The sequence below is a fragment of the Perca flavescens genome, chromosome 10, assembly GCF_004354835.1.
Source record: "Perca flavescens isolate YP-PL-M2 chromosome 10, PFLA_1.0, whole genome shotgun sequence".
Taxonomy (NCBI): Eukaryota; Metazoa; Chordata; class Actinopteri; order Perciformes; family Percidae; genus Perca; species Perca flavescens.
The window spans coordinates 18,170,070-18,183,010 of NC_041340.1; the positions used below are offsets into that span (position 1 = coordinate 18,170,070).

General features: G+C 40.2%; 2 protein-coding genes across 5 annotated transcripts; one reads left to right on the forward strand and one right to left on the reverse strand.

The window, feature by feature from the left end:
* Positions 1-451: 451 nt before the first annotated feature.
* Positions 452-6,894, reverse strand: LOC114562375 (zinc finger CCHC domain-containing protein 7). Of its 3 annotated transcripts, XM_028588753.1 has the most exons (9): positions 6,741-6,894; positions 6,021-6,156; positions 4,985-5,037; positions 4,680-4,790; positions 4,055-4,225; positions 2,890-2,925; positions 2,311-2,415; positions 1,920-2,037; positions 452-1,142 (listed from the first exon to the last, which is right to left on the reverse strand). In XM_028588753.1, the coding sequence occupies exons 1-9, from the start codon at positions 6,804-6,806 to the stop codon at positions 658-660; spliced, it is 1,281 nt and encodes a 426-aa protein (XP_028444554.1). In that variant the 5' UTR covers positions 6,807-6,894; the 3' UTR covers positions 452-657. The 3 variants fall into 3 exon arrangements, with proteins under 3 accessions (XP_028444554.1, XP_028444553.1, XP_028444555.1); XM_028588752.1 differs by having other exon boundaries at positions 6,021-6,857; XM_028588754.1 differs by lacking the exon at positions 1,920-2,037 and having other exon boundaries at positions 1,050-1,142; positions 6,021-6,858.
* A 1,209-nt stretch (positions 6,895-8,103) lies between these two features.
* On the forward strand, positions 8,104-11,220 carry LOC114562376 (paired box protein Pax-5-like). Of its 2 annotated transcripts, XM_028588757.1 has the most exons (7): positions 8,104-8,332; positions 8,529-8,694; positions 9,189-9,386; positions 9,488-9,528; positions 9,610-9,717; positions 10,881-11,012; positions 11,092-11,220. In XM_028588757.1, exons 1-7 carry the CDS (start codon positions 8,290-8,292, stop codon positions 11,112-11,114), a joined length of 711 nt encoding a protein of 236 aa, XP_028444558.1. In that variant the 5' UTR covers positions 8,104-8,289; the 3' UTR covers positions 11,115-11,220. The 2 variants fall into 2 exon arrangements, with proteins under 2 accessions (XP_028444558.1, XP_028444556.1); XM_028588755.1 differs by having other exon boundaries at positions 10,881-11,220.
* The last annotated feature ends 1,721 nt before the right edge of the window (positions 11,221-12,941 follow it).

The window sequence follows — 12,941 nt, forward strand, 5'->3', positions numbered from 1 at the left end:
TTTCACGCATCAGGCGTCACACAATAATCCTCTATACTTGAACACAAATGATCAACAAGGTTATCTAAATCCATGTTTATTGTCGTTGTCTTTACAATATAAATATTACTTTACAGAAGCAAATCACAGTTTTGCGCCTCAAGTATTTTATTGACAGAGAATGACATGGTACTGTAAAACTAGCATTATATTTAGGGGGATAATAAACACCCCCTACAACACAGTACATGAGCCAAAAAAGCAGGCATAGTGTGTAAAAACATCATCCATCCAAAATACTGCATGTTGAAATCTGTACTTTGGCCCAGCCAGTAATAGTTGTAGTGTATGTGTACATACAAATATGTATGTGTATGTATATATTTGTATTCATGTATTTCTTCGAATGATTTGTATATGCGACAGGAAGATGTTTGTTAAATAAGTAAATTTGTGGTGTCATGTAATCCCATGTGGGATGGGCCAAAATGTTTGGCATGACACAGAAATAAAACATAACTAACTAACTAGAGTACAAAAGTACATTCCTACCAGCTACACTGAAGACGAGCACCTTCAACTGTGTATGCTATTCTACAGTTTTTTGTATAGACAATAAATAAATGAATCAATCAAAGACTAAATATTTTTTTGTTAGCCAGTTACATTTGTTACTCCTTATCTTCGTCTGTGGCGTACTCTTTGTTTTGGGGAAAGAAGGCTTTCACTACTGATGTCTGTGTCACCATGGGAATATAAATCCCCACGTTTTATCCCTCCTCTCTTCTTCCACCTCTCGGTCTCTCTGCTCTTTCTGCTCCTGCCACCTGCCTCATCCCTCCTCTTCTTCTGTGAAGGGGGTGTGGATTGCTTATGACCATGGAGTGCAGACCTGAAGGGGTCTGCAGGGCAAAATTCATCATCAAAGTTCCACCGGGATCTCCCCATTAGTCCTCCTTCTCGTCTGACTTGAGCCTCTCTCCTAAGCCTCTTCACCTCCCGTCTCTCTCTGCGCCTCTCAGGCCACTTCTTCCTCCTGCCAGCACGGCTACATGTCTCCTGCTTTGTACTGCTCGTCCCCTGATTCTCCTCACCACTCTCGCCTGTTAGTTCAGACAAGTGCTGCTGGTCTGAGAGAGGCAGTGATCCAGCACTCAATAGCTCTGAAAACACAGCATTGATAGAAAAAAAATAACTTGATAATTTGTATGCCTGTATAGTTGAACAATAAGTTAAAAGAAAATGTTGTTTACAGCTGAGCTCATTAATATTTAAACAATAGGTCAAATGTAATGTTAAAAGGGGTCGCTCACCCAGACAAACCCACAGCCAATTATCAACCAACTCCGATCACAAAGCGCCTTTCAGCTTATTGTGTTGGTTTTACGGCCCGCAAATTTACTGTTTTGATTTACACTCACTGCTCTCATTAAAACCTAAAAATTGTCTGCAGCAGGCAGATGTTTCTAGTTAAATAACTGATAAAACTAAAATACGCTACTTGCCCAGCACCAAACGGCAGAAAGCTAAAGTTAGCAACCAGCTGGTGAACATAATGGTAGCTAAACAGCCAGATAAAACACAGCTGAAAAGCAACTAATATTGGATTCACACTTAGTTTCCAGTATATTAGGTACACCTACAGTAGCTCATACTAATGTAGTGTAATACAACAGTACTGCAAATAAATTCTATCTTTATGGATGTAATTTTCTTTAGAGAGGTGTTGATTCAATCGTATGATCATTTTGGAGGCTGCAATTTGTGGTGCTGTTGAATTGTATTGTGTTATCTATTATTTTTATCCACCCCATTTATATCAATGGTACCCATTTATATAAAGTGAAATATTCACAGATAAAACACACTATTTTAGGAAAGTGTTTGTAATCATTGTATGTACAATTATATAGTTTATACTATAATATACGTTTTGTAACCTTTGGATTTTTTCTGCTTCCTGGTACGACATCGAAGGACATCCTCCATGGTGTCATAATGGCAAACGTAAGGCAGTGAAGGAAAAATCCCACTAATCATCCTCCTCTTGGTGCACTCCTGATACCGACAGAGTAGAGTAGATACAATTGAAAGTGAGTGAGCAAAAAGAGCAGCACAGTAAAGTCCAATCCAAAAGAAGATACAAAATAAAAGCGAGAGGGAGAGTATGTTGTACAGAGGTATACAGAGGGAAGAAGAGGAAAGCAGAGAGAGACCTGACAGTGTAAAAAACTGACACAGCCGTGACTGATAACATATTATGGAAGGCAAGAATCAAGTCAAGAAGAAATGGTAAAAGTGAGAGAAGGATTCCTTTCATTAGCAACTTACATAGCCATAATGTCCCCTCTTGGAGCAGTTAAAACAATGAGCGGGGCATTTCTTAGGTTTGTGGGTATGGACTGTCCATGGCCTGACTGGAAGCTCTAGCCGGATCTGGAATAAAGGTCAAACAAAGAACAATTTTAAAGTTTTATCACTACACACCCATGCATTCAGAGAAGAGACAGCAGAACAGGAATGGGTCTTATAATGCATCCATGAACGGGAGTGGAAGCAGAAACAAAGCTCTTTGAGCAGAAATGGATAAAGAAAAAGGGTCTTTTGAATGGCAAGTTGAATTTCAAAGCCCTTCCAGATGGTTCTCTCCATAAGACTAAAATTATTTGCATGTGCTGTTGATGTGAACTGCCCCCAGAGTAAGTCCAGTTTCAAATACCAAATGAGCATAAAAAAAATATCCCTTTTAAAATATATTTAGAACAGATTAAAAACTTGAGTTAACTTGGGCACTCATGCGATTAATCGTGATTAAATTTTTTTTTATCGATTGTCAGCCCTATTTAAAAGCATTATGCATCTTGCTTAGTGGAGAACATGAGATAAGAAAAGGGCAATACGTCAACTCACTGTCAAGTGATATTGTCTCCATGTATCAGGGCAGACCTGAGGAAAATCCAGAAAGCAAAGGAGAAAATGACTCTTGAGCAAGAATACAGAAAAGAGCATTGTACAAAAGAGTTACTACCAATGTAAATGTAAATGGACTGTTTTTATATAGCGCTTTTTTAGTCTTAACAACTACTTAAAGCACTTTAACATAGTACAGGAACCATTCACCATTCACACACATTCACACGCTGTGGCTGAGGCTGCCGTATAAGGTGCCACCTACTCATCAGATAAACACTCACATTTACTTTCCAATGCGCAGCATCGGGGGCAACTCGGGGTTCAGTGTCTTGCCCAAGGACACTTCGGCAAGGGACTGCAGGGCCAGGGATCGAACCACCAACCTTCCGATTCAGGCGACCTCTCTACCACTGAGCCACAGCCGCCCAATGTCAAATAACACTTCATAAAAGAGGCCCACACATGCCTGCGGCTACAGAATATGTCAACACACAACTGACAAATCCTTTTAAAGTTTCTTTCAACACAGAAACACACTTCCCAACACAAGCAGTCACAGGGGCCAGACCTGGGGACTAACCGGGGATTTCCACTGGATGCGTAACGGCTGTGGACCGGCTCCGCTGCGTGTCTGCTGCGTGCTCCGCCGTCCGTCAATACCCACCGGGTCCGGATTTGTTGCGGAACGGCTGCGGCCGTGACTGACAGCTGTAGTCACGAGGACCCACAAGTTCTTGCGAATTCACATAGAATAGAACCACAAAACCAACAACCAGTTTCCATCCAGAGGAGTAGAGGGGAAACGACTCTGTGCTGTGTTTTCAAGGTGTAGTGAAGGGAAATATGATCCGCCGTGAGCACGGTGTATTTTATTTTGAAAATTAACCGGATATTTATTTTGTTTCTGTGCTCGACTTCCTGTCCCGCACTATCTGCCGTGTGCTGAATTGCTGCGGAGCTCTCCGTCGTCCATCAAAAATAGAAGCTCTGCGTATCTGCTGCGGAGGGCTACGGACTGACGGAACTGGGACGGAGTAGAGACGCAGACGTTCCGCAGTCAGTGGAAATACACACACTGACTTTAATGGAAACCTAACGACTCCGTCGACGTTCCGGAGACGTTCCGCATCCAGTGGAAATTGCCGGTAACAGACAAACTCACATCAGAGAGGTGCCCTGATATCCCACAGCGCTGGCAGTGTTGGTTCCACACTGGGGGCCTTTCACAGGGCCTAAGGCCATGTAAAGGCAGTCCACAGGTGGGGCAGGGGCGGCCCGGACAGTCCCTTTGGATGTGGCCCTGGATCCCACAAAGGACACAAGTGGAACACTTCTGCTGATACAAAAAAAGATGTTTTACAAGGGTGTTAGGATGGGTGTTATGATCTTTTCAGTCAACCTCTACAGGTAACCATGGAATTACATCAACACATCTCTCTAGTGCAATGTATGGCAGTCTGTTATGACTAGTCAGTTGGAGGAGAAACAAAATCATCAGGAACATACAGAGAAAAGGTTTCACTTAACAGCATTATTTCTTGTGATAGCATATAGAGCAGCAGGAAACACAGAGAAGGAGAGTAGGATATAAGCTGGACTATAACATGAGATCAATGGGACATCTCAACAGTTGGGTAGGTATTTCAACCTGAATCAGGGTTATTATTCAATAACTGTATCAAACTTCTTCAATGGCTATTTCTTCTATACAGGACAGTGATATCTGTTTTATACCTACTTAATGATGGTGTGAAAGTATATTATGTGTATATAAAAGAAAACCTTACCTTGTGGTAGTAACAGCTTTTGGCAATGTGTCCCGTCCTGTTGCAAATGTTACAGATCAGAGAACGACCAGTCGCAAAATAGCGGCTGGGCAGAGACTGGTAAGCACCACACTGGATAATGTGAGAGGACAAAAACTTTAAAAAGGCATGGATTAAATATATACATTTCAATTTATTTGAACAATATTTGCTTTTAAATTATGACGCCCCTTAACAGAAACATGGATAATGACAGTAGATGCACATTCCCATGAACAAAATCTCTACTGTAGCATTCCTGAAAATTAATAGATATCACAAGTTACCTTGTCTTTCTCTGATACAGCCCAGGTATTCTTCACTGATTTCACATTCGGATCTATGATGTAGAGAATGACCAAGGAGAACATTAGGCTAAGTTTTGTAAATGTACTCCACAATTAAAGACATAATCATGTGGTTCTCAGGCAGGATACCTCTTCAAATAAACTTTTACAAATCAAGGATGGATCAGGAGTTTTTCCAAAGCCTAGTAAATTTAGTCTTTCCAAGGTCTTATAAAAGCTGTTGCTCTCAGGACTTAGAAAACAGCTTCCCATAATAACGAACACTGAGGTGAGATGTAAGTGGAAAACTGAAAAACCTCTCTGCTCCAGTGGAGCTGCTGGCTGGCAAGACAAGATGGAGTGGTTGTGCAGGCCGGGCAGCTCCCTGGTGTGAATATGAGTATCTTCACTAATGTGAAGTTGAGCATATCTGAAAATATCAGTGCATGCTGTCTCTGAATACTATTAATAAATAAATTGCCCTCCCATAGATTTACAAAAATGTGCATGAAATGTAACTACAGAAATGTATTTCCGTCTGAACTCTTTGTCTCGCTCTTTTGTCAATATCCTGTGTTGGAACATTGACACACATAACTGTCTGAGCAGGCAACTCTGCTGCACTATCTATATGTCTGACTATGACATATTACTGCTCATGGAGTTATCTTGTATGCTGTATGAGATGATAAACAGTGATAATCTCATTACACACACATACTGTCTCCACCAACTTCAGAGGTTAAGCCACACAGGTGTAGCATATGTCAACACGCACTGCCTGAGCCTAAACATAGTTTACAGAGAGGCTGTGGATTTTTTTTGTTTCAGTCTTGTATAGATATTTTTTTAAATATTACATGGCAAAGCATATCATTCAACACATGTTGCTGGACACTCTTGGACATAACAATTGTACATTTTCCTTCAGGTAGCCTAAACATTTTAGATTCCCACAATGCAAATTCAACTACTATAAAAAAATAAAATAAAAAAAAAAGTATGATAGAGTGAGCTCAAGTATAGCTAGGCTAACCTTCATCTCCAGAGTCATCTTCAGAGCTCCTCCAGTAGCTCATGTTGAGCTGGATGCTTGAGTCTTCCACCTGCTCCTCTCCTCCCAAGATCATCCACTCCTCGATGGGCTGCTCACTGTCCTCCTTCTCTTCCTCCTGCAAGTCCAAACTAGAAGTAGGACTGCTGAGCTGAAGTGGCCGTCCAGAGGTGATGTTGAACGCCAGGAGGAGCGGAGGAGAGCTTTCCCTGGTGAGCCGTGCAGCTTGTTTACAGCTGCTGTGATGTTTCTGGTGACTGAACTTAATCTCTTCTTCTCCTTCTGAGCTATAAGAGTCCTCAATAAAGAAGCGATCGTCTTTTCCGCCTTCCTTACCATTATCACCTTTATTTTCCTTGTTATAGTCCATAGTATACAACCTCAAGAACAGCAGCCGCACAGCTCACCCAAAGACGGCTCACTGCACTGCTTTCAAACGGTGTTGGCTCATTTAAGTAATGTACAACTTTTTTCCTAAGAACTAACGTTAGGTAGCACCAGGCAGACGTAAAATTGCCTGGTTATGTTTATTTTTCTTAAAACGTGTAATTATAAGGCGAGTATGTAAACATTGAAAATGTATTAACACGTGGGTTAACATCAGGCTAACGTTAGCTAACGTAGTAGCCGAGGACCTTAGCGTTAATTAGCGAACACAACCAAGTGAAATAAGTCTATAATGGCACTTTAACGGGTGCTTACCGTTTGTAGTTTCCTATATGACGGTTGCGACCTCACACAATGAACAATACTAATAACTTCCTCCATACAACTGAATGGGTTGTTACTTGCAATCTTGTTTACATGTTTGAAGCACGCATTTTACCGGCGACGTTTCCGGGAGTTAAAATATTGGACAACCAAAACTGCCTCCTGCGTTTGAAAACACGGAGGTTGACTGTTCACTCCTGGAAACCATGGAAATGAGTATTTTTTTGTCACCATTTGTAATATAGTACTCATAAATATTGTTAAATGATTATTTAATAAAATAAACATTTTAAATGACTCTAAGTTTATTAGCAGTTTGTTGTTGCCATAGAAACGACTTCTAATCCGTCTGTTGAGGAATTAGTATATAGCTGTCAGACAAATGTAATGGTGTAAAAAGTACTATGATATTTGTAGACCTACATAATAGTACTAAGAATAGCTACAGCCTAATATATAATACTAATACTTTAAGTGAAGGCTACTTTGTCACATTCCACCACTGTCCTATAGTCTAGTTAAAATGCTAACATGATAATGCCAAAATATATGCATAGGGGCCTAGGTTAATAATTAGGAAAATTTTAGTTTATTTTCCTTTGGTGAACTCAGTGTGCTCCCACTGTAGAAATTAGTTTGTTTGTTTTAGTATGACAGATGTCATTTTTTTCAAATGCTTTCTAAGGCAGCAGTCTACCTTTTTATTTTGTTTTAATTCAAGATAGACTACTAACATTAATTTGAATTGGATATGCTGCACTGAATGATGACAAGTTGAATGATATTTCACAATTCTTGTTTTACAGTCTTGCAGGCTGAATCCTAGAATAAATTATTTAGGCCTATTAAGATAATTTCTTAGGTATTTTTCTGCAGGGAACTTGGAGGGTTGCATTCTCCAAACTTACAAATGCACGCTGGATTCATGGGCCGATTCCAACATTTCTAGACTAAAAATACTTAAAATACTTGAGTATATGTAATTCTTCACCGGAATTTGATTCCTGGTAAATGGGAGAAGACTTTGAAACATGATTTCATACTTGGCTTAGGAATGCCCACTCAACATTTAGCACAGTTCACTGTGTGTATTAACTGTTTGGACCATCATATTGGAAAATAAAATGTAAATGAACAGTTAACTGAAGGAAAAAATCTAGCCTAATTAATGTATAGGCTACATTTTGAGACTTGTGGGTCCGTATGTTCTTTTAAAATCCTGGCTACAATCTGATCAAAGACCTGACAATATTCTTAAATTATATATCGCCTTCACTACAAAAAGCAAAAAGATAATGGCGCGCGTGCACCTGTGCATGTGCGTCCAATAAAGGCTCATGCTGTCCACCGCTCAGGTGCTGAAGGCACACTGCTGTCACGCTCCGCAAACAAAAATATACAGGACAACATCTGAACAATGCTCTGTTGAAAAAATATTTTTCCAGCTGTTGAATGAGTAGGACATGTTCCGTTCTCGAAACCAACTACACTTTATACCATACAACATCTAAAGCACGACTAAATACTTTTTTAGTCTGTGATGGACGCACGCTTTGGACAGGTGCCGCTCACCGTTACGCACAGTAAGTTAACGATGTTTCTTATTAGATTAAAGTTATTAGGTGCCACCTGTAGCCTATTATAGGCTACGTAGAGTAAGTTATAGGCTACCGCTTCTTTTATTAATTATGTTGAGTGCGCAATAAATAACGCTTTAATGCAGTATGTAGCCAGCCATTCCTTGTGATTGGTGTTTCTTTAATCCGCTCCGGTGCTCAGGACACGGCGGGGTGAACCAACTAGGCGGGGTCTTCATTAACGGGCGCCCGTTACCGCACGTGGTGAGACAGCGCATCGTGGAGCTCGCCCAACGGGGTGTGCGTCCCTGTGAGATCTCCCGCCGCCTGCGCGTCAGCCACGGCTGTGTCAGCAAAATACTAGTCAGGTAAAGGCACTCTGCTTGGTTATTTATATAGCCTATTTATTAATTTACATTATTATCTTTAGGCTAATGAAGTAGATTTATACGCTACATATTTTAACATTAGTGTTACCTGTAGTAATAATAATAATAATAATAACCTTTATTTGTGTAACACTTTTCAAACAAAGTTAAAATGTTTATAAGTCATTTGGAAATGTTCATAAATTGTGCTTAAATGCATAAATCTATTTAGCCTTATATTTTACTATCCATGTGTAAATGTAGCCTACTACAATTGTATTTAATATAGCCTATGTGGTTATCCCACGATGCATGCATTATTCAGAAATGTATTTCTTTTTTATATAATTTAATCTTAAAATCATGTGGTTTTGTTACATTTTTTCTCTCCAAATTGTATAGATGCATGACTCACATCAGCATCTATATTTATTAAACTTTCTCCTCAAGTAAAATGTTAACCCAGCTGAAAGATATCAATATTGTGAATTCAGGTACAATGAGACAGGAAGCATCATACCAGGAATGATTGGAGGCTCAAAGCCCAAAGTGGCCACTCCCAGAGTTGTGCAAATGATCCTGCATCTGAAACACTCCAACCCCACCATGTTTGCCTGGGAGATCCGAGACAGGCTGCTGCTGGAGCGAGTGTGCGACCACGACAGCGTGCCCAGCATCAGCTCCATCAACAGGTGTAGATGACTGTGTGTCTGTGTGTTTGTGTTTGTGTTTGTGTGTTTGACAACACAGATTGTTAAAATAAGTCTTAAGTAAGTTCCTTCTGTCTTTACAGGATCATCAGAACCAAAGTCCAGCCCGAGTCTTGTGAAGTTGGTAAGTTGATCTGTTCCTTTTACTCTCTCTTGGCCTATCTGTGTCTCTAATGTTTCCTGATGTTGACCTCTGACCCTGCAGTGTCATCAGCATCATCTGTTGCCATGGGAACAGCATATTCCTCTGAGTCCACCTATTCCATCAGTGGAATTCTGGGAATCAGGAAATGCAGCAGCAAACATATGGAAGGTAAAATAGTGAGTGTATTTGTGTGTATATGAGTACATTTGTTTCTATCGTTTTGGCAGTTGGAATGATTCAAGATGAATAATGGACTATTCTAACTGTGAGATTTAACACTCTTTAATTCTATTTTCCAAGCTGTCTTTACATCGTCCACAATTTCGTTACATTTTTCCTGCCGTTAGTAGCTCTTTCGTTTTTCGAAAGATAGATGAAGATCCTCCAACATCACACTCCAAAAATCAATCAAATGTCTTATACATACTGACATATTTGAGTATATATTTATTTTTTCACTTTTCTTGTATCAGCGCATTTCTGATTTAAAATAGTATGTTCTTAGTATGTATGGAAGTGGGACATTACTGCTCTACGGTTTTCTTGAAGCTGGCATCTCGAGGCCAATGGAAATGTACTTAAAGCAGCCTGGCGTTGACTTTAAGACACTTCACAGTGACTTCACAGGTTAGCTGGTTAAGTAAATGATTTAATCTTATTTGATTTTCTATATTTCAGAAAACCTTTTGGTGAAGTCATGGATTCTACATCCATGTTTTTCTGTTTCATTGTTTTCAGGAATTTTCTAAAGCAGAAGAAAATCACCCGACTCATATCAAGAAAATTATATTGATGCAAGAGCATCTCTGAAACAAGTTGTTTCAAATTGCAAGAAATTACTATTCTCCCCTGGCTACTTATATTCCTGTGTTTTAAAAGCAAAAAGCAAGACTCTAGACACTAGATTAAACATGTTAGATGAATGTATCTGCAGAACAGACACATTGATTACCGTGGTACCAGACCACACAGCAGACTGATGAGTAAAGCCGATGGTCCTGTGTTAATATCACTCTAGCTGAAACAACCTCCGCAGCAGGAGATCCACCTCACCGCCCCAGGCTTCGGTCCTCTCAGCCAGCAGGCTCTCTGCTTCTCCCTTCCTCCCTCTCACCTCAGCTTCTCATTACAGGCCCGCTTACACCTCCACTCCTCCATCACTGCAACCACTAGGAGATTGTATAGATAAATGTGCATACTTACAGCTGGGAACACACACATGCATGAATTTTGTCATTCTACTAATTAGAACAAGTGACTATTGCAGTAGCAGGATGAAGGTAGGAAGAGAAATAAAAGTGAACCTGGACAGAAGCTGTTTTGTTTTCCAGGTGGGGTCGTCTACCACGAGCAGCCATGTTCCTGTAACGACGCCTGGGGATTGTCCGACCCCTGCCTGAACTCTATCTCCAGCCTGACCTTTTACCCGAGCCTGCCAGCTAATCATAATCCAGATCTTATAGGTCAATCTGCATCAAAATATGATCATTTATATCCGACACGAATACAGCTTTAATGTTTTTCTCATCTGTCCTTGTTTAGGGCCTCTGTGTCATTACAGCTGAACGAGGCTGCAAAGAAGAAAGAATACAATTATGTTAATGCCAAAAACAAGATCATTTCAAAACTGAATTGATTGAAATTGTAATTATTACAACAAGACTGACATCAAGAGAGAAACATAAATCACAATTACAAACATGTTTAAATAAAACTAATAAATGACATACCTCACCTGTCATGTTTTATTTACATAATTTGGAGTCAAAGAACATGCTGTTGTTTCAGAGGCTTATGAGCTTAATCATTTCAACATATTATCCCCCATCCCTGTCACCCCTGTGGCCATTTTCTCCTCTGTCAGTGGTTGAGGGGTAGCATCATTAGGGGCCCTGTGATGGAGAACAGTGACTATTTTCTCTCCTAAGTGTGCATCTCCCTGGCCTCCCAACCAACATGAGAGATTAAAGGAAGAGACACAAGATGCCAGAGGGACCGGTGGGGTCAAAGAACACCGCTGAGAAAGAAATCTGTTGCCAGCAGTGGGCATCAGTCTATAGGAGGCATGTAGAGAACAGATGCACGTGGCAAATGTTTTCCTGTGTATATCTACGTACAATGGGGATGTTTTGTTATAGATGTTCAAACATCTGCAGCATATGTGTGCATATTAGTAATTCAAAGGTATCAACACTTTAGACCCAAAAATCACAAGGTTTTCTCAACATACAACAACCTAAATTGAACAGAGCCATCAATAATATGATTATTTCCACCCTTTCTTTCAGAACGTCACTGGTAAACAACTCTAGAAGAGGCTTGCATCAGTAGGGGGCAGTATTGTGTAGTTGTCAGTGCTTTGCTTGGTTATAAGCAACAGTATCAGCAAGTTTGCACAGAGCTGTCACTTTTAAGCTGCAACTTGTTAAGAAAAGACCCTCTGATTCACTTTTACAAATAAAACTGAAGTGGCTGCTCAACCTCCAGCAGACTGCCAGTAATGAGCTGTTTTTAGGCATTATTTTTGTGCAGCCAATTCTCCAGTGGACGTCATGAGACAAACCGTGGTTGCTAGGAGAAGAGTTACATAAGTGCAAAGCCATGCAACCCAAAAGGGAGCTCTTATTTTTGGTCTAGATGTAGTGCCGGAGAAACATAAAACCTTTCAAACCTGACAACGCCACCTCCTATTGAGGGTTAGGAGGAACCCTTTGAACCCTTACTATATTAATTAGTATGTTGTGTGACCAACTCTGGTTTTCCCCTAACAGGGACAATTTACAGGAGGCAAATATACAAAAATAAGTTTAGTTTATTACAAAGAGTTTAAAAGATTTCCAATTAAAATGGCAATTTGACAGAATAATAAAACAATAAATTAGATGGCAGATACATGTGGTCTTACTCTCCTCAAAGTAGGAAGGTCGGGTTGGCACGCACACACCACTCCGGGAGACGACTGCGGGAGACAGTCTGGTTTCCCACATAGACAACAAAACCATGAGGGACCGGACCAAAGACCTCAGATTCTGTGAACCAGGCCTGCCTGTACTTAAAGGGATACTTCACCGATTTAGCATTAAGCTTTGTATCAGTAGAAACACTGTACTATTTTTGAATGACCATGCTTCCCTCCTTCATGTCCCTCTGAGATGAGAGATCTCTGTATTTTGGGTCTGGAAAAACTTTACGGAGCATATAATGTGTGTGCACTAAATGTAGCCTGTTTCGTATGTCGTTTTTATATAATGTCGTTTTTATATATTTTAATTGTGTAACCACTTGAGCCACGGTGAAAACGTTTCGTGTATATGGTTGAAATGATAATAAAACACACTTGAGTTGAGTTGACTGTCTCACTGTCTGTCTGTAAACGGTAGGCGTGGTTTGGG

Bases quoted from the DNA above. Each gene is read 5' to 3' on its own strand.
- LOC114562376 (XM_028588755.1), top strand. From the start codon at position 8,290: ATGGACGCACGCTTTGGACAGGTGCCGCTCACCGTTACGCACA. The intron at 8,695-9,188 runs GTAAAGGCACTC...TTGTGAATTCAG, and splicing joins GTCAGCAAAATACTAGTCAG to GTACAATGAGACAGGAAGCA. The intron at 9,718-10,880 runs GTAAAATAGTGA...TTTGTTTTCCAG, and splicing joins CAGCAGCAAACATATGGAAG to GTGGGGTCGTCTACCACGAG.
- LOC114562375 (XM_028588752.1), bottom strand. From the start codon at position 6,408: ATGGACTATAACAAGGAAAATAAAGGTGATAATGGTAAGGAAGGCGGA. The intron at 2,926-4,054 runs GTGAGTTTGTCT...GATTTTCCTCAG, and splicing joins TATCAGGGCACCTCTCTGAT to GTCTGCCCTGATACATGGAG. The intron at 1,143-1,919 runs GTTACAAAACGT...CTGTGTTTTCAG, and splicing joins GAAGCAGAAAAAATCCAAAG to AGCTATTGAGTGCTGGATCA.